Below are 22,343 nucleotides of genomic sequence, written 5' to 3' on the forward strand. Positions count from 1 at the left end.
TAAATTAATTAAAGAATCTCGTTAATAATACGTGAGAAGAACACTCTATATATATATATATATCATATAACTATAACATATATATTTTAAAGTCTTCAGAACAAATAATGTATATTTGGATTTGTATTATGTCATCGCTGCATGCCAGCAAACTTAATGATAGCTTCTTCATGAAAAGAATCTGTGCAATTGTTTACGTCTGTGCAATTCCGTGGGCACGTTTCCCACCATTTATGTAACTGTGTTACACATCGTCTGCGAAATGATAATTACTTCTCACAGTCAAGTGAAGCGCGCTATGAATAGATTAGATCGTATTACGTGTCTAAGATCGTATTTCTGATGTAATAAACTTTATCGGTTCGTAGGCATCGATTTATGCATTTCTTTATATTTAAATTTAAGAATTATATTCTTTTATAAGAATGTAATACATATTACATGTTTTAAGTATTTATTTTTATACTTTATATATTATATACTTTATATTATTATATTTTAGCGTAATAAGAGATTACATAGACATTCATCTGTTCTTTAAATTGCTTAACGCTACTCGATCATGAAATTTATTTAACCAGCAAAATATAAATAATAATTAATAATAGTTGTTATACAATATTATAATTATTGATATAATATATTTTACTTAAATATAAGAATATCGACTTCTGAATGTAAATAATATGACGAATATAAATTTTTTTTACGGCCTTCACAGCGTGCGAATAATAAATGGTACGTAATGACTAACGTTCGAAGAATCCACTTAAAAGTGCGTAGTATGGAAGAACATATTCCACACCTATTTACTCTTCGGAGCTCAATCGCTTACTTTACATAACTGTTCAATGCGAAGTTACAAAACCATCACGAATGCCAGAGGCGATACCGCTGTATTTAATGATTTTGCAATATTCTGCTGCAAGCTTTTAACCCTTCAATACGTAATTTCTTATAGCATCCTAAGTATTTGTTAAATAAATAATGACTGCTTAAGGAATCCTAAAAAAATATTTAAAAAATTTTTCTTTACTAATTTGAACCGTTTACAGATGGGAAAGAAAAGGGCCAGAGAAGCCCTTTACAGATGTGCAAAGTCGAGCGTTTTTAGTTCATAAGGGAGAGTACACGAACTGCATAAGAGTACACGGAGCATCGAAAAGTCGCTTTGCATATATGCAAAGCCGCGCACTCAAGAGTTAATTTGTGCGTTGACCATCTGTGTGTATTAATTCAGCGTTTTTGTATAAAACACTGAATTAATGTTTGACAAACTTATTTTTCTTAACAATTAAAAATATAAATTGCAGTAAATAAATAATTCTAATTGTCTTTTACTTTTTCCTTTCCTAAAAAAAAAAGAATCGAACACCTTACATTTCTTTGTACGATCCTCTCCTCGTGCGACGCAGCGCGTGTTTATTTAAAGCGTCAAACTGTAAAGTATTCACTACGACGGGAATTCTATTACACCGTATAAACCACAGGTAATGTACAATAATTTTCACATACTTGTTATTTAACGTGACGCACCCAACTGTTCAAATTATATAAATTGTTATAAATTTTGACTCTGCTTAACGTTTTCTATCGATTTTATTTCAGGATAGTTCTAAAGAATCGTCATGTAATAACTGTCAAGTATGTGCCCATGTCCAATTTCAAGTATGTGCCCATGACAATCGATGCCCATGCCTCTCAATTATTACGGTGCGATACATGAGAGGCGCGCACGTGACCGTAGGAGCGGCGGTGGAGGCACGAAGATGCCTCCTCGCCGTGCCTTTTCCATTCCGTCGAGGTAGGCACGGCCGAGTATCGCATATACCGTTCCTCCTCGTAGGCATTCCAAGCGGGAATTCTCGAAAGCCAGTTGTGTTGTAGAAACCGTGGTGCGGCTTGCCCGCCGCTCGCCGATACTTTCGACCGGTCGTAAAGCCGACGTTTCGCAGCACCGTCCCGGTCGCTTTCAGTAACACAGAATTTCGCCACGAAAACGGACACGATCGTTTTGCCTATCGTGGACTATCGTAGAGTCGCAGAGCCCCGGCCCGGAGGCCCCACCGGCGAACCGTACATAAAATTCTGGTGAGTTATGCGCGCATTTCTACCTGTCCGTCTACCTGCGAAATCGACGGTCACTTCTGTCGGAGATCCATCCTTAACCGTTGAATAGGACCTCGCTCGGCTGTTCAATATTTCAAACGTCGAGGCGTCGGTTCTCTAACTGAAATTTACAGTTTAGACATGTTATTTTTTTTTTTTGCGGAAGAGCGCTCAGTTCCGACGTTATGTTTGCGGCAAAACGTATTGAAAATATATATTGGTAAACATGTCAATGGCATTACAGCGAAACTTTTCGCATTTACGTGCTGTTTGCAATAACATGCTGTGACAGAGAAGACATGTTTTTTATTGTTTTAAAAAGTATTTTAATTAAATAATGTTATTATATAAAATAAATAAATTAAATAAAATATATTTATCAAAAATTTTTAAGTATTCTCTATTTCCATTATTTGGTATGGATTAAATTATTCATGTGTGTGCAGGTAAAAACAAATTGACGTCTACTAATATTTAAATAATATCTAATAATTTTTAATAATAATATTTAACATTAATTAAATTAATTCAATTTCATCATGATAATCTTATTATGACATTAAATTCAACAATTAAAAATATCTAATAATATATTCTATCGCAATATCCTTATTGATTTGATATTATTGTAATAGAATTATTAATAAATTTTAAGAAATCAATTCACGAACATTATTATCTATAATCTATTCAAACTTCAATTATTTAAATTGCCTTCACATTCATATTAAGTTTAGAATCGAGATCACTCGTTTCTGCGTGATGCCAGCTCCTCGTCATCGTAGAAAATAGCCATTAAACGGATTACGAATGCTCTAATTTCGTGATTTATGTGCCAAGAAGTAGTCACAGAGAAATTGCTTAAATGACCATCAACATTCGAAAAATTGGAACAAATTGCAATTTAAAGTTTAAACAATTTAGAAAAAATTGTTTTTAAAAAACATTAAAATTTAGTAAGGAGCGGAAGATTATTTTAGTGTTATTGCGCTGAAATATATATATATATATATATAATATATATGTCATTTTGAGTTTTATTTTCAAACTGTTTTTTGATAAATTTAAAACCATCGGAATTGCTATATTTAGCTATTTTTAGCAATTTACTGTCAGATATAGAATTTATATAATTATCGAGTTTCAATCACTGAGAATAAATTACGTTAACAGCCAGTGAGACACGTAGAAGTTTATTTTAGAGCCGATAACCGATATCCATCGTTTAAAATTTACCGTTCAAATTGATTTTTGACATTCCTGAAATCGACGAAGTCATTTGGTCTCGCTATGTTTAGAAATTCACCGCGAGTTTTTATTTGCGAAATGCGTTTCGCGAGTTTCTCAGCTCTCGAGAAGTGAGGAAAACCTCACGAACGAAATGTCAGGGCTGAAGCCATTTGCATGAGCGATTCCTTTGTCTGGATTCTTCGGGCAGGGCGAGGCTCGCTGTTTCCGCTTTAGAAGCTTCGATTATCGCCACTAGCGGACCGTGTCATCGCGAACGACACCATTTCCGGGATCTTCGATCGATTATCCGCGTCACGAATAATGCTTCTGCGTCGTGTTGCGTTTGTAGGAACGAAGGCCGCGCTCGCGGAGAGTACCGACGTGAAATCGTCGAACAATAAATTCTAATCGTCGCTTAGACGGTCCTTACGGCGCAATCAAGTCTTAATTAAGTCGAAAGGATTGCGGGGGCGAATGGCGGATCTCGCGGCGCAACATCCACGCCTAATTCCGGGATTGCGCCGCGTGCAATTTTGCCAAGCATTCGGCTTCGCTCTGTGCTCTACTTAACTAGCGATTTAATTTTCACTCGCGCCACTATTACGATCGTTAACGCCGCGGCCGAGTAATTAAACTGCTCTCTCTGATCATCTTCACTGTCCGCGAACGTGCGACGCGCCGTCGTCGTCAGTATCGTTGTCATATTGTGGGCGGCCTATAATCTCTCCGATCTCCCGGACACTCGTTTTGCTAGAAGTGGCCGATAACGACGAGATTTCTAAATGCTGCGAAACGAGACAGGATCGGTTTCTCTCCTCGTCTCGAGAGATCGTGGGAGTGGCATTTACGCCAGTCGGACAGCGCTTTTCATTGAAGATATCTTAATCGACCTCAAAATAATTAAATAGGATATTTTCATATCTCTGCAGAATAATTGTATGCGCGAGTATCAATTTGCAAATATCATTAAATTGTCACTTTACATTCAACTCACAAATATTTTATTCAAGCTCAAAGAAGAACCTACATGTCTATGAAAATAAAATATACATTTTCTCGAGGCGGACCAGATTGTTTTGATTAAAACTATTCGTAATTTGATTCGCATTGCGTTAAAGTGAAATCCCTTTGTGGCAATGATAATTAAGAATTGCTTATGAGCGAAAAGCGGCCTTTAACTTTTTTTTTAGGCAGATGCCACTTCGTCATATTCTATTTACGACGCGACGTGGGCAGGTCGCTTATATTACAAGGTGCTGTGCATCGATGCGTGGATCAGATTTCAGAATTGTGTGTAATTAACTGGCATATTCATGTAACAGTGAAAACAAAAACAAAATCGTAACGTTGTAGTAGGACACATTGATGTAAAGCTCCGCTTTGCACGGAAATTATATCTTATTACAGTGAAATTGATAGCTATCTAGCACCCACTACAAACTTCGAAATCAGGTCGACAGAAATAATTGCCATGTCGACTAAATATCTCGCCGGTAAACCGGTGTAACTTAAGAAAGTCAGCCATTAGAGAGAGAGAGAGAGAGAGAGAGAGAGAGAGAGCGCACTTGGTTCTCTCGAACCATAAATTAACCACTAGTAGTATTGTGATTTCAATTAAGTGATTTATCGCGCTACATTAGTCTGCATAATGTTTCACGTTCAACAGCATCCCTATAATTGAACCTTCGCGGTAGACGAACTAATTCCGAAAGGACAACGCCCCTTTTCATTCGGATTTTCGCCGACAACGTCGTTTCCCATTCAAATTTTCCCTGTCGGCATCGTTTTTCATTCAAATTTTCCGTATTTTCGCTAAGTAAAGATGATGAAAAGCATCGTCAAAGAGATTCAATTCAAAATTTGTTCTTACTTCATAAAGCCTGATCAACTTCATCAGTGCTCATTGCAAACAAATAGTTCTTTTTTCTTCGTCTTATAATTCAGCGAGTGAGTCGCCGTCTAATTTCGAGAAGCGGATCAAAGAGGAAAACTCTGATTTCCTCGCGGTCCGCAAGCGCGCCGATATTATCCGGATGAGCGCACTTCCTCGTCAACAGTCGCGAAAGTAAGCGCGCGGAATATCGGGTCCGGCGAATCGCAATGTCGGCGACCGCGCGAACAACGGCCGCAACGGCGCGCGGTAGGCCTCGTCGATACGCATTCCTGGACGAGCGCAACGTTCTCAGCCTTTCAGCTCACGCGGCGGGAAAAGTGCTTAGCTTAAACTTTCTAAGCGTTTCACGTCGTGCCACGTCGCGGCTCATATTCGGCCGGGCACAGAAAAACAGAGACATAGTTATGTGGTTCCTACAACGTAATAACGAAAACCATAAAACCAAGTCTGTCATCGCGCAATCCCGATAAAACCGCACCCGAGACTTATTTATGCGATCGCAGTCGGCTGCTCTAACGAATGCAATTAGTACTCCACGCACGCCCGCTCTCTGCCCACCCGAGTCGTTTAATTACGTCCGTGGAAATTTTTGCACCCGCAGAAGCCGAAGTCGCTCGCACATAGTTTTCCCTTTCCGCTCATTAGGTTTTACTTGTGTCTAAAATCCTACATAATATATTATCTGAGATTCGTCGCGTTCCATTTCGATAAAAATACTTAATGCACGATCTCAAATTAAAATAAAAAAATTATTCAGAACTCCAAACAAGACAATTTGTAAAATTTATCATATTTTTGTTCAATATTTTTAAATTTTAATATACTTTTTTCTAAATTTAAGTATAATTTGTTAATATTTCTTATTTTGTTAAATATTCATCATCATAATCTTATCGACATCATACATCTATAATATTAATACAAAACTTAAGTTTCTAAAGTTACCAAGTACTCTCTCGAACCAAACAATTTTGTTTATTTTTAATGTTATTTACGGATCCACCTTTTTTAGAAAGTACGAGCCTTATTACTTGCACCATCACAATTGTGAGGATCATCATCGGATACGTCAGTCATATTCTATATTATACGTTAGATCGCTAGCGTGCTATAATTTCTTGGGATGTAAAATGAGATATGCGAGACCGATGGTGCTATTATGCGGATTGCCGTTTGTGCTGCAGGAAGTCATGAATGCGGTAGAGTGTAATAAGAATGCAGCAAAACGAACGCGCCGATACTTTCACAAGTAAATCGCTCAGGTAGCTTCGCGCAGCTCAGGTAGCTTCACGCAACTCAGATACCTTAAGCAGATACCTCAGCCAGCTTATACGGAATCATTATATTATACTTCCGTATGTAATATTTACCATCATTACACATGGATATATTTTATTACGATACATTTGTCAGAAGTAAACAATGGTAAAAATATTCACGTTGTAAAAATTATGTGAGATTTTTTAATGGACATATTAATTACTCACAAGTATAAGTACTTATTAATTAGCAATTTGAGTAACGATTACACTTTACATTCCTTTCCTTCATATTTCAAGAGCTAGTTTGGCACATTGCGTACATTGAAACGAGGAAGGATGATTTGCAACTAACATTTTACGCCGATGCGATAGCATTTATACCATTTTTTTAATTAGCACTGAACCATAAATACATGGGATCCCTGCTTGCTTATTTTAAAATTATTTTATTTCAATTCTACGTTATCGCTACGATATGTGATGTGTATTACGGATTTTCTAGCAGCTGCGAAATGTAAAAGTCCGGTAAAATCGGACACGCACGCGCTTTCGAAACGCATAATAGAATTATATCGTATTCATTAATGTGATTGTCGGCGTACGAATAGAAATAAAATCCTCACCGCATGTACGCAACAGGACAAACCAATGTCAAAAATATGGTTAAAAAAATACGGAATATGAAAACGCGTTATTGCGAACACGCGTCAGGACACGAGTTCGTGAATTCCTCAATAAAATACTAATTGTTTTCTCGTCAAGGATTAATTTTGATAGATTGAAGATTTAAAACGCGCGCTGGGATTAATTCATTGTGGTGCCCATGTGACTCGCCTTCTATCAGAAGTAGGTGTGTAAGATGAGCGTCGCGCGTTACGTCCAAATTGTCATGCAAATATTGGACCGCGCACACATGGGCCAACACTATATTTGCCTTTTACACACAGTCGTGTTGGCCGCCCGCGGTCAACTGCAAGTACCGTTGCTTCGTTATCCAGGAATGATATACGCACACAGCCGTGCATAACACGTACACAGGCGCACAGCCAACACGTAAACCACGGATTACACGCTGTACGCCCGCGCACCTGTAAACAGAAGCCTCGAGGAAATCATTCTGACGATTACGGAGAAAGGAGAAGAGCGGTCAAGCGCCCGGAGCCGTTAACCGAAGCGTCCTCAACGCGGAAAACCACGTAGATATTCGCATACGAACGGTTCGCTCCCGACAAATTTTCATGAATACGACAGCAGATAACTCTGTCAATAATTTAATTAAAGGTACAAGAACTTTAAATAGTGACTTATTTTTCTGTGAAAAGTAAAAAAGTCAAACAGTGATAAAAAATCCTCATCCGATCTGATATTATAAAACGTTTGTTCGCAACATTACGGTTAGTCGCTCATGTCCCGTTAAGTTTCGGTCTCGTTTTTTGCATGTTCGATGCTAGTGCACATTAACGGTGTAGACCATTAATGATGTATTGTACAAATAATAAAAAATTCTGCATAATGTAGTCTTAATCTCACTAACTTGATAAATATAATTATTCAGCTTTTTATGCGGTTGTGGAATTAGCAACATACATAGATACAATGTGAAACTTTGTTATATGTCCAATTTATCGGAAAATCACAGAACTATTGTTGTAACCACAATCCTTTTTTTTTTTTTTAATCAATTTAGAGACTAAATTTTCGGAAAATATCGGAAAACAAGAAAATAATCAATCGACATTTAAATTTTTAATATATATATTGTATTTCTGTATAATACATGCGCTTTAAATTATAATTCTGCAAATCTATTTAGACTTGATTAAAGAATTTGATTTCAGTAATTACTTTCTCTCTTTATTCTAAAGCTAAATTCCTTTATATTTTCCATTTTATTTGTGAACTATAACAGATGTCACATTTGCGGGGAAGAGATTTTTTTCGAAATATAGGCTACACAGTGAAAAAAAATCATTTTTTCAACTTTTTTTTGCTTCGTTTTGAAGCTTTTTCAGAAAGGGATCTATAATCTAGGAGCATTTCAGGATGGTGTTTTCCCGCCGTTATTTCAACACGCGGAATTCGAAGAAAAAGTCTGTTAACTCCGTGGCAGGACGAACACGCCGGCGTGGATAATTATTTGGCATACATTAGTCACAGAGAGCTTGGCCGAAGATTGCACTTCCTAAAATGCTTCGTTACCCACAGGCAAAATCGCGATTTAACTCCTCCTACCGATCGTTAACTGCACCGCGCAGAGATGCACAGCCGAGCGAGTCGATGATTGACGATGCGATCGAGAGTAATTAGGTATCAAGTCGCATTAATTACCGAACGGTAATCACTGATGCAACAGTACAGAACGTACTCGAACGTAATATCGCTTTGATTTCCCGATACGTGCCCCGGTACGAGTGTCTTAGAGTAATGACTTTCTAGAGAAATTGAAGTACCAAACATACAAATAAGGAGATTTCTAGAGTTATCAACTCGCAGTCTGGAAAAAATCTGTAAATGCAAACTTAGTACCGTTTGACATTTCGTTAAACTTTTAAAATAAATTCGCTAGAGTTTGTTTACCGCGAAATTGATTGCCGTATTCTTCAGTCCATTTAAAACGATCGAATTCGTGTAGGAATTCACAATTTGTGATAGGGTAAAATTAGGTAAGATGGCCAAGAGAAAAGACGACTAACTTATGTTCTTTCAATCTAGCTCGCCATGAAACATCGAATAAACATGGGTTGGCCATTTTTTCTCTATCTTACCCGAGTTTACCCTAGAGAATTTTATTTATAATTTTATAATACAAAACACACTTAAAGAATGCATAAATATATAAAATATATATTAATAGAACACATATGCATAGCATATAAAAAGATAAAATAAATTTTATTCTAAAATTTGACTAAAATCTTATAAGTCATTCAAAATGAGATTTTAGATAGGCTATTTTCCAATTTAAGCTTATCGCTTAAAGTTCTCCTTAGCTCGATCTGTTGATTAATTTAACTCGAACAAATCTTCAGGAGGAAATTCCGGCGTTTAGAAGGGTTACATAATTAACGTGCGTTAATTGCGCGTTCAAAGCTGTTCCGAAGCGTTGAACGCGCGCTTCGAGAAGCTTTAATTTGCTTCAACAAAATCGAGAACTCGCACCGTTGCATGTCGCGCAACGTTCGTCTGTATGCGAGAAGAAAGTCGGCACTGCCGAAGGAATGCGGTGATTATCTCCGCGTAATAATCCGCTTGATGAATGCGCGCGGCCACTTATTTTTATCGAGCGAACGTGCCGCGGCAGCTGTGCGATAAACGTGCGGCATCGTGTCCTAGCTCGGTCGTTCTATAGTTCGTGTGTAACACACGCGTGTTAGCGATATACGAAGAGACCTCGATCGTTCTAACTGCGGGTTTCTAACTGCAGGTTTCTAACTGCGGGTAGTTGCGCATATACTGTCCCCGTGGGAAGCCTTGTATCCTCCTATCCTCCCAGACCCATCCCACCTCGCGTATACCCGTTGTAACTTCCAACATTCCAACCGGCACACGTCTCCACGGCGGGCAAGGCGTTGGGCGATTAATTGAGATGACATAGCCGCTTATTAGCATGGCGTTGCAATATGCAGTTGCCTCTATCCGCGTGGCACAAGTCAATATCCTCCTTTCGCGTCTATAATTGCAAATCCAAATTTCGAGATAAACAGCAATAAAATAACAATAAGCTAATATCGTCTTGTCGTCAATTTACTATCTATTACTATCAAAATATTATTTCCTTGTCTGCATTTTCGAGAGAATAAAGGCCAATTTCGCAAAAAGTATTTCATTGTTAAATTCAAACAATTATCGATTATTTTATATAATTAAACATAGGTACAGTTGTTTCATTCGGCGCAGGCAATAGCCTCGACAGGAATGTAAATTCTGCGAATGCGAAAGCTAAATAAGTAATACGAAAGTTTTATGATATTTTTTTTTATTTAAACATTTAAACATTATTCATTAATTTTTTTTCCAAGTGAATAACGATATATTTTTTTCTCTTCTTTCTGATATCCTTATGAAGAAGAGTTAGAAAAGTATTGCAATTAAGACACGATAAAAAATTGCTGTTTCTGGATGAAGAAGTTTGAATTATATAAGTTAAAACGATAGAAAAGTTCTTCACATTTAATACGGCAAGATACTGATTACTGTGAAATTTATTCTAGAAGAAATATCACGCACATATTGCGCTACTAAATTAAAAATGCGAATATCTATGTAATTTTGTATTATGTTAATATTCAAAGGTCAATACGCAAAATGTAATTATTCGTTAATACTGTTAGACAAAATGCTTATCTTCTTATGTATATTCGAGAAATGTATGTGTTCTCCTTAATATAAAGTTTAATTTGATGACCATTATGCCATAACGGCTCCTTATTGAATTACTCCTGTACCTTGCAATTAGAATAATCAACGTAATTCCCGTCTAGGGAATAGAGGGACAAATGTCACACCTATATTCAGACATGCCATATATCCAGTTCCAAGACGAGAAATGATTAACGAAATAATTACGTGAGAATGTCTCACGCGAATGGATACAAGGCTATTACTTAACACTTATCTATAATACTCTTTTCTAATTCAGCCTTGAAAAAACTAACCCGCAAACATATATTCATAACATAACTGTGTTCTTCTTTTTTCCAAAACTGATATAACGAGATACAAAAAGATATAAAGTTTCTATTAAATAGCGAAGTAATAAATTCTTGACGATTGTGATAATCATCAACAAATAAAGCATCTCGCGTGCGAGTCATAAATGCAAGAACTAGAGTCATGAAACAGCGAAGTTGAGTCAGAGTTAGTCATACACATATTTTCGATGAAAGATAATAAGCCCGATTTACCGTCGCAAGTGCGACGTTCTTTATCGTCGCTTATCTGTCGCTTGAATACAGAGAAAGTTGACCGTGATAACCAAGACCCAAGAGGGAGAGAGAAATGTGCCGTGTAACACGTAGGTATACATATTGCAGACGTACACATTGATTAAACGTGCACGTGGCCGCAGATGCACGTGTGTTCGTGCGATCGTAAATGTCACAGATTCCGCGTGTCCGCTGCTAAAACGTATTAATTTTAGCGTTGCCGCTCTCCGTTCGTCGCCCACCGTGTGACAAGCGCTAATTCATCACGCGCAGTCCTTCGCCAGGTGATTCGTTATGACCGATGAAAATCTCGCCCCGCGATCGAGATCCGTTATCGAGAGACAGCGGAGCGGCACTGATTCACGTGGCCGCGCGGCGAGTGTGCTGTCACTTCCGACTATTTTTCACCGAGTTACGAATCGCGTCGGGGCTCTCGACGCGTGACGGATACAGAGAAAATTGCGCGCGTCGGTCGACTCGCGCGATCGGAAGAAAGTATCGCAAGAAACCGGATGGTTCTTGCGCGCGCGCACGTCTTCCAAGTGCCAAGCTGACGTTCTTGTAATGTAAAGTTACGACGCTTTCTATTGTGCGCATTCGTTCTTCGCGAATCTCCGTTATCCTGTTTGTGCGGATGACATTTGAGAATGACAGCATAAAGACACCTGCGTTATACGTAATCTTCAATTTCTGCGAGGGGCACGAGTTTCCCCCAGTCATCATAAAAGATATTCTTTTACAAACGATGCATACGTTAATTCAAAGCACTCGTTATCAATGAAAATGTTGCCTCGTGAGCAAAGGACTTGTATAGAAACATCATAAAATATCCTCTGCTTTCCTCGCGTTACCTTTCGTCAAACAACGTTAAAACGCGAACAAATGAAACATAAATAACAACGTTTCGTTTCATTTCGCCGGAGGGGACTTTGGAAATATCAGAAATGCGGAAACGCTTGCGAGAAAGCTCCTTGAGGATGCTACCGTGCAATATGCGAGGCAAACATCGGTTTCACGTCCCGGCGCGGCGCGGCGTATCTCTTTTAGCGTATACATATATTTATGTCTGATATGCATCGGACAATGCTCTTCGAGGAATGCATCTACCATTCCGCGTGTACGAGCTGACATTTACATACCGCGAGAGAGGGAGAGGAGAAGGAGAAGAGAAAGAGAAAGGAAATATCTCGCTCTCCGAGAGAGAAATTCGTACACGGACTACGCATCGCAGGCGTCTCTCGAGTTACACGATCGATGCGCACGTTTCACCGACGTTATATTATTCGCCCGCATTAATCCTTCGATTCACGGTGCGAGTCACCGCGATGCTCGATGTGCCATTGCGCCGTATAGATATCGACCGGCGAGAAAGCGTATATACGCCTCGCGAAGAAACATTTCGCACCGTCGGAGAAATGTCCCTCCGTACGACTGGTGAAATACGAGTCTGGGTGGGTTTAATCGATTCGGCACATTAGCGGTACACGGTTCCGCCGCTATCAAGTCAGCCGAGCGAGGAGAACGAAACGCGCTCGCGCGATTTTCAGCGATCGTCGAAATTCTGTCGCGTACGTCTAACGCGGCTGCGAAGGAGTTCTCCCCGTCCCTCGATCCCTGTGGTATGCGATTCCGCGACGATCGCGGAAAATCGGCAGTCGACTTGTACGTACGGTCGAGCCTAGATACGGTTTAGAAAGGCAAGTGATTCTCCCCAGCAAAACCGAACCCCGCCCCGCCGTTCACTTTTCACCGAAGGAACCAATTCCTTCGGCTGCACTTCTCGGACTCTCCTCGACTCTTCTGTCTGCCGAGAGAGCCTTTACTTGTTAAAACAAAAACTCAATTTTTCATGAGTTGTTTCGAGCGTTTCTATATTTAAACTCTTGCGGAATTTCTAACGGATTTTAGATGCAACAATTCTGAAATTCAGACCGTCATTTTTAACAAAAAATAACTGGAAGTACTGATTTTTTTATTTTAATTTTATTTCAGTTTGATGTTTAAAATTATATATAATAATATTTTCCTATCTTTTATTTTATAAACGTAAATGAAAAATTTTCAACTTATTAGAGAACATTTATTAATTCTCTGGGTAACCATAATCGTATCCTGGTAATTCAAATTGTTAAAATATCATATTTTGATAATTTAAGTTATTAAATTTCGATAAAATTGAATTTATGAAATATATATAATACCATTAAAAATACATACAATAATCGTCTTCGCGATTTTTAGACTTATTAAAGAAAAATGTTAAGTGCAATAGCCTGCTCACTAAACATTTCTTGTTGATGTTCTGAGACTAGATAAAAAATAAATTCGTTATTCTACGATATTAACGACTATCTCTTTCATTTTTGCAGAGTTCCGTCGCGCCAATCTGTCACAATGGATGTCGAAACCGGGGCCATTCTGGCCCTGCAGATATTGGCTCTGTGTTCGATAGTCGCAGCCCTACTGGCTTACTTGATGCGACAGTCCAGGAATGCAGCCGACGAATACGAGTCGCGTAACAGACGTCATGTACTCGTTACCAGCTGTGATACATGCGTAGGCTTGCAGATCGCCCTTGCACTCTACGAAGCCGGCTACAAGGTAATAACGGCCGCGTGTACCGCCATAAATTAACGGCGGCATAAACTTCACCGTACATTCGCCTCCGTTACGCTGCCAGTCGCCGATATTCCCTCCGCGGCTCGGTGAATATTCAAAATTGAGAACCGCGCTTATGCGAATGCCCCGAAGGCTGCGCCGGCTACGCGAAGTAACGGCTCGCCGGATTTATTACGTGGGAACTGCGCTGAACTTTTTGCAAGCCGATGATTATCGGAAACGCGCATAAACAAACGCCGACAAAGTCTTGCGTTACCGCACGGCCGCGGCGTATCAAATATGACTCGTTTCTCCCTTTCTTGCGATCCATGATTATGCGCCGGAATTGGGTCAAAGCGATTATTCGGACTGTCTCCTAGTCAGCTCTGTAATTGCATAAATCTCGAATTTGTAGCGGGAAGCCGTGCTGTATTCCGAGAAGAACATTCATATTTGTCATCTTTACTTTTTCTTTTATTATACACGCGAGATGGAGTAGCTTCGCGAGAGTGGCTGTCAGCTAGTTTCGGGCACGCCGGCTTAAACCGGATAGACGTCGGATCCTTTGCACGTCCACTCTTTCCGCGGTTTCGCGAATCTAAACGACTAAAGTTGAGCCGGTGTGCCGTGCAACGCGACGACAACCGTTGAAACGCAATATCCCCGCGGCCTTACGTCAGAATCCCCCATTATCCCTTCGAGCGTGCAACATATTTCAGATTGTCGGAGCCCGGGCTCCAAATTAGTTTCCTCATGTCAAGGGAGCGGAACATCGGTGAGCCCTTAAATCAGTTCTGCCGACAGTTCCTCGACAGGTATTCACGTATCCGCCGGTCCCGTTGAGTATATCGTGTCACCACTCAAGAGTCGCCCCCGCCAAAGATTACCACCGAAAAAGATAAATACTCGGCGAAGTCAAATTTTATCTGGGTAATAACTTGCAGATTGCAGGAGAAGCGTCCTTCGGACGCTAATCTTGCGAGAACGTCTTCGCCAAAGGGGTTCGAATCGAATAGCAATATTATATTTATTACTTCTCAGAAGATCCTCTTAACCAACAGGGCAATAATTTCATCCCTCTCGTGATCCGTGCGTAATATATACTCGAAAAAGTCGTTTAATACAATAATTTAACGTAATCGGTTCTCTAAAATTCATTGAAGTTAGTTTTGTCGCTTAATGGCTGCGCCTTTCAACTTTTAACATTTAGGTTGGTATTTAACGTCGAAATCTCGTTCGGTTTCGTTAATTAGCAATTCGCAGTCAATCAGTTTACGTCACTCGCATGTCCCTACTTTAATTGAACTAAACGGAATTTTCATGTAGTACAAAGGCAAAATTGATATAGGTCATTTGCGTACTTTGGATTCCAATTGCGGTTCGATTGTACCGTGCGTTCTGATATTCAAGCTTTGGATTACCTATTACCTTTCGTACATCAAGAGCTGCATGCATCAAAGGACCGCAATCGATTTACATGAATACCTTCAACCGCTTTAATTGACCTTAGCATTTAATAATTCAAAGCAAAATTATACTGATTATATGGAAAGGTATTTTAAAATTTAGAACTTAAAACACAAGATTAATTAAAAGCCAAAGTTTTTTGGAGATATACAAAATAAGAAAATTAATTTTAAGGACTGATTTCGATATTAATATTGCTAACAAAATAATAATTCAAGAGCTAAAAATGACATTTACGTTCACATATAATAGAATACGATTGAATTTAATCGATTAAAATGGTATTTAACAATTGAAATTTTAACCAACCCTTACAAAATCTCTTCTGTAATTAGAGGTAGCGCCTGAAGGAAGAATTTCAAGTTTTTTGTCTCTTATTTGAGGTTCATTAGTCACAATTGAGCCTATGTGTCATTTAACATGACCTATCAACGTCAAAGCGTATCGCGTGGTATTAAGCGGTGCCAATATGGTGTGTAACGGAGTGACACGTGGAATGTGGGGTTGCGGCAGCGGTGGTCTTTCAAAACATAATGTATAACGTGTCATGTTCCCTCCGCGACAGGTGTTCGCGGGTTTGCTGGACCCAACGGGTGGCGCGCCGTCGGTCAAAATCTTGAAGGCGATCGAGCTGGAGCGGCAGAAAGAGGACGAGCCCGATGGTACGAGCGATGGTGGTCCGCAGCAACCGGAAGCCGCACGTGCCCGCGGTCAAATTGTGCCATTGGAATTGGACCCGACAAGGGAGGACAGTTTGCGTGCTTGTTTGGACGCTGTCCGGGCTAAACTTCCGGCCGGCGAGGATGGCAAGATGTTTTATTCATTTAGCCCGGTTTCTTTGGTTAACCGTTGAATCGAGCCGGCCGAGAGATGACCGCAATACCGAATGTAAAGTAAATAGAAAGTTAGAAGTAACTAACCTGAGAGAAAATTTAACTGAAAATTAAATGGACGTCGGTGCGCAAGATTGAGATATTAATAAAAATAATTAGCTTTCTCAAATTAGTAACTATTTACAAAAATACAATTTAATATATATAGAAAGTAAGAAAAAGAGAAAGAGACAGAAATAACCTTTTGCATGGATTTCATACTTTCGTTTTAGTAACATTATAAAAAATGTATGATCAGAGGAAATGGAAGCTGTCGTATAATATTCAAGTCTTTCAAGACCAGTATGCGAATTTTTAATTTGCGTTTCATTTCTCGGAATGAATTATTATCGGTACTGAAGAAACTGGGCAATATATTCGTGTTTACAGTACATTAAATGCGGTAGATAAGAAGAGAATTTTCGAATAGGCAAAAGTCTTTTCAGTATTACTAATTCAAAAAAGCTTTAATTACATCTTCGTGCAAAAAAGTAGTTGGTCAATGTTGTACCACGTATATATTACGTAAATGATATCTTCACACGTAACTTATGTAGAAAGTATGTACATATAAAGTGTGTACATAAAGTGTGCACGTAAATAACGCTTTTAACGGCTACACTTTCCCTGTCTTTTTGTATTTTGATTTAATTTATAATTACTTCCTTGAGACGTTACGGCACTAACCTGCTAAAGCCATTCTGGCGTCAGTATTAAAGTCATTGTTCAATATTAACTTCTACTCTTTCATCTAAAACGCTTAGTTGCAAAATTCAATAGAGTTTCGCTTGATATAGATGAACAATGCATTGAAACAAGAAATAACTTATTCGTTTTTATAAGGTTTTTCGCCCTGTTTGCAATTTGCTGATTGCGCAAAAGGAAATGTATTTACATACAAATGCGGGAAATTCCATCAATTTAATAATGCACATTACTAATTTATATTATTTTACTAATACCCTAATATATATGTAGCTATTTAAAAAAACAGTCACTTTTTTGGCTTTATAATTTATCGCAAATTATAATGCGAAAAATAACTAATCAGAAAATCCAACATTATTTCCATATATAAATTGAATATGTATTTTATCGGTCACATAATTGCGCTAAAAAACATTGAATCTGTATTTCTTTTAATTTAAAAACATTTAAAAACTTCTCATAATTACTATTTCACTTCAGTGTTGCATGACGCACATTTAATTTTAATTAACTGCACTAATTGTGATAACTGAGCAAACACAAGAAAAATAAAATAATTTTTCATACAAATTGTAACGAGCGTCAGTTATTGCATGTTCTCGAATATTTAATTCAACTACAAATAAGTTGAAAGTTTCTACTTATTCAATTTCACTTTTATATACGGTTTCGTTAGTTATATTATTAGTTATCACCGCGAGAAGCACCAGTGAACTCAAAGTAATTCATCTCGTAATAATTTAATAAAATTTGATATTGAACGAATAATGTTTTAGATATAGAATCCATGCCCGTTTTCTATAATAATTCAACCAGCTTGTTAGGTTCAATAAAGTGCCCCGGGACTTTATCGGGGATGGATACCCAGATGTTGGTATAATAGAACTATTACGTGTACGAGATCGGGGAAGATACATGAATTAAATACCAGGATTTTTGCGGAAAGTGCTTAAAAAGACAGAAAAGTAAAATACTCGAATACATCATTCAAAACTTTAATGCACTTTCAACTTTCTTTTCATGATTCCAATAAGATTTTTACGAGACGCGTATTTGCATTCGCATAGATTTGTCGTGCAATATATCTTGCGCACATAATGGAAGTTTGCATAATGGGAAAACACGAGGAAATAACATACTTTCATCGCGTAGAATAAATAAGCGCATACGTCATATTCGCAGATTTTTGCTATTCGTTATACCTCGCGAACTGTCAGACAAATATTTTTCGTCGCGAAAAATGAGATGGAAGCGCCGAATATATTTGTTTAGTTAGCGCGGCTAGCGAACGGAAAGGCGCACTTTCATTTTATAAGTCATACTTCCGATTGGAGAAATGCAATTTCAAATGCTCGATATCACCGGGGACCGCAATTGCAGCCATCTTGGGCGGTATTTTCTCGCGATTGCCTTCCGCTCGTTATATATAATATATATAACGACGTTCTCATCAACGTGAGCGAAGTTCGACGAAATAAATTTCCATCTGTCTCGTTTCCGCGCAACGACCCGCGAAGACGATCGCTTCGAGTACGTTAAAGCGTTGAACTTTATTTATTTGCAGGTCTCTGGGCAGTCGTGCACACGGGCGGCTTGGTTTTACCAGGTGTTATAGAAAAACAAACCAGCTCAATGTGGGAGTCCATGTTGCGTCATAACTTGGTTGCTCCACTGAGAACAGCCAGAGTATTCATCCCACTTTTGCGCATCAAGAGAGGTTTGTAGAATACTTGTCGAAATCCTAAGATTAAGGTAAATATTGTCTGCCGCTATATAAAAGACTAACATTTATTTTTATCTCGTTTTAAAGAGGGTAATTGCTTTTTGGGCGGCAAAAACATTACAGCTTCAATCAATATAAAAATGAAAAGTCTTTCACTACGAAAATAATCGAGCAGAGATTTCTCCGTCAGTCTAATTGTAAGTTAATGAGAAATTTGCTCGCTTCTCTCGAGGAGAAGTGAATTGCTCCTTTGAAAGCTGCGGCAATGCACAATAGCATCGAAGTAGAGCACTCGACGTAGCAAGGAGACTATTCACCGATAGCAAAACCATCTTCATTCTTTAAGCGGCTTATTGAAAATGTTTCTATTCCTAAGGCCGCATCGTTCTTTTGGGCGATTCCGAGACGAGCTACGGTGGCAAAGCGGGCTCCGGGCTGGTGGCGTTCAGCGCGTCCCGAAGAGCCGTGGAAGGTGCCGCGGAGGCGTTAAAAAGCGAATTACATTCATCGGGCGTCGACGTCGTACTTCTCAAACCGCCGCCCGTAAATCCCTTCGTTCTTTATGCATCGCCCGTTCTCAAGACGTAAGACGCTACCCAACTATCAGTTTACGATGTCTTGTTTCCGCGGGCTAACAAAGATGTTAAGTCGGCTGCAGGCATCGCGCCCGAAAGTTTTGCAAGCTGCTTCACAGTTTCGCTCTCTTTCGCCGAGAATATGCTCTCCCCTCTCTTCTTTCTCTCTCACGTACACAATTCTCTCGTTAACGATATCAAAATTCCAATTTTAGAAATTGAGCCATTATTCCGTATTTCAGAATCATTGCTTTTCGATCACTTACTTTTAGAAGCGTGATGATGAGAAGAATGACAAAAGATATCGTTTTCTGTTACTAATCTAATTTTGATGAGCAAAGAAAAATGTAATTTTATCCATGGAATTAAATTTAATTATTTAAATGATTAAATTAGGTCACTGCATATTAGGGAGAAAGAAACAGAGAGAAAGAGAGAGAAAGAGCGTCAATATTTTAGAGTCTTTAAAATTTATCCGTAACTTTCCTCTGTGCCAATGCATGGCGGCTTATGATGGACTTAATTGAACAGTGCTTAATTATTTGCAGGGTCGACGTGGAGTCTGGTGTAACAGCCTCGGAAGGGACGTGGACCGCTCCGCTATCGATTCATTCCATACAGAACGCTCTGATTCCTGCGATTACGACGTCGTGTCCTCTAAGCGTTTACGATATGTCCGTCAAGCCGAGGCTCTTCTGTCGATAATTCCGTCCACGTCGCGTAAACGGACCGAAAGATCGCGAGACGTAATAATATCGTGAGACTCTTCGAGTTGATGCGATACGCGCGCGGTAGGTACGTATACGGGAACAATGGGACGTGGAATATAATGGTACACGCGGTGTCATTTGCGTTGACGTGTCATTCCCGCGTGCCCTAAAGCATTGCATGCGGGATTTCTTTCTCGATTTCGCGGTAGGCGACACTTCCTGCGTGTGAATGATGTCATTTTTTCATGCGCTTGTCTCGAGCGGCATCAATAATGAGTTCTCACCTTTATTGTCCATTCATTTTTGTACCTATCGTGTTTGCTGTCAAATTCCAGTATCAATTCGAGGAGATATTTAATAAAACAGCCGATAATTTTCATCGCCGCTAGATTAAATTCGTGATAACTCTTACTCTTAATAAGTGTATTTTCATCTCTTTTTCCTTCGAAAATAAAATTATTCTAATGTAGTTTTACGTTGTAAAAATAATTGTCTCCAAAATAACTATTACAGGGATTAATATATTTTAAAATTGGACATTGGAATCCGGTAGATTTATCTTCGATTGCGATATTTAAATATTTGGTTGTGTTGTGACTTCATGAAATGTATATTTCAAGAGGTTGAAACGAAAAATATGTTTCACTTGAAAGGTTCCGATGGACGTGTATGCGAAGTTAAAAGAATTTTCTACATTTGCGTATGTGTAAATATCAGATCTATAATACATGAAATACCTGAATAACTTTCGTACATTTGAAAATATACAACAAGAATTTTAAATATGTAATTTGCATAGTTTGAGAAAAGCGAGAACATGATGAATAATCCTTTGTCCTTTACGATTATTATTTTTTGAGTTTTTTTCAAACGGAGTTTTCAATGAGTTTGCTTTTAAATAAAGTTTTAATAATAAAGATTAATATATTTTCTCTTACATGTCTCTACATCACAATTAAAATTATAAAAATAGTGTTTAATTTTTCTTCAAATCTACAAAAGTTATTCTGTCGTCTTGTTCTCGATAGAATATTCTATATAATTTGTATATAGGTCAACCTTTCACGAAAGCTATTTGAAATTTATAAAGCATGATTAAAATGTGAAGCTTTTGTCAATAAATCTATTTTAGATGATCTATATATTTTAGATAAAAATAATAGATTTTTCTTTAAAAAGATTTTAACAGATACAAATGTAATTGAATTAAGTTAAAATAAAAAGTAATTTGCAATATATCCTATTACGATTACGTGTAACATCGATAATAGTGTTGTATGTATTGTTCGTTAAAGTAATGTATAAAATAATATGGAAATAAAATAGGCTCTTGTGGCGGTATCTCAATTTTCAACTTGTTGTCTCATTAATAGTCAAAACATTCAAAATGTGTAAATCACGTTTGTCTTATTTTTAATATACAAATAACTAGTTTAGCATAAGAGCGTATGTTTTTAGCGTAAAATCCACCACTTTCAACAAGAAAATTGTGTAGCCGGTAAACGTGAGAGCTGTTGCTTAACTTGTAATTAGGTTCACTTCGTTAAATGGCAATTGCCTGTAACTTCTAAATAAAGTACCAACAAAATCCGAGCGTAACGATACGTATAGTTTTCGCGGAAAATACCTGAACATTTATATATTTAAAAATTTTTTCCAAACAATTAAATTTTTTTGATTACGCACAAGAGTATATGCCTTATGTGAAAACATTTCGGAACTAATTGAGCATTATAGCACGGAAAATGTCAATCCATTAAATTTAAATATCTTCTCTCTCATTAAACACTATACACAATACATCCCACATAATATTTTGTAGGTTTAATTCTGCCATCCAATTCTATAATCTGCTCCACGGTTGTGATTATTCCGTTCGCGATACACATCTGGTAGTATAATGCAAATTGCATATTATCTTTCGCGCGCGAGTGACGGTAGTTCCCATCACGAGCTTCCTGGGTAACGGGCTTCATCGTGAATAATTAATTTGTACGTTGCTTAGTGCGCAATGCGAATAATAAAATCTCGAAGTAAGATTAACGCGCGGCGCGTAATGCATATGCATCGGATGTAAGTAATATTGCTTGTTATTCCTGCTGTCGCGACTATCGCGCTGGGAGTTAACTGATCTGACTACTGGCCTCTCAGTTTTGCCACGAGGTCGGGCGGAATGATGCCGCAGGAAAATTGCACGGCGCAAGAACGAGCCGGGTAATCGAAAAATCCGCGCGCGCTTTCTCCGTGTTCCTAGTGAGAGAGCGAGCAAA

General features: G+C 38.3%; 1 protein-coding gene across 1 annotated transcript; it reads left to right on the top strand.

Moving 5' to 3' along the window:
- Positions 1–1,794: 1,794 nt before the first annotated feature.
- On the top strand, positions 1,795–21,427 carry LOC112463184 (D-beta-hydroxybutyrate dehydrogenase, mitochondrial). The gene is made up of 6 exons (XM_025029385.1): positions 1,795–2,091; positions 13,790–14,021; positions 16,051–16,291; positions 18,630–18,782; positions 19,165–19,372; positions 19,912–21,427. Exons 2-6 carry the CDS (start codon positions 13,815–13,817, stop codon positions 20,066–20,068), a joined length of 966 nt encoding a protein of 321 aa, XP_024885153.1. The 5' UTR covers positions 1,795–2,091; positions 13,790–13,814; the 3' UTR covers positions 20,069–21,427.
- The last annotated feature ends 916 nt before the right edge of the window (positions 21,428–22,343 follow it).

This window comes from Temnothorax curvispinosus, unplaced genomic scaffold (genome assembly GCF_003070985.1).
Source record: "Temnothorax curvispinosus isolate PA1 unplaced genomic scaffold, ASM307098v1 QBEX01013120.1, whole genome shotgun sequence".
Classification (NCBI taxonomy): Eukaryota; Metazoa; Arthropoda; class Insecta; order Hymenoptera; family Formicidae; genus Temnothorax; species Temnothorax curvispinosus.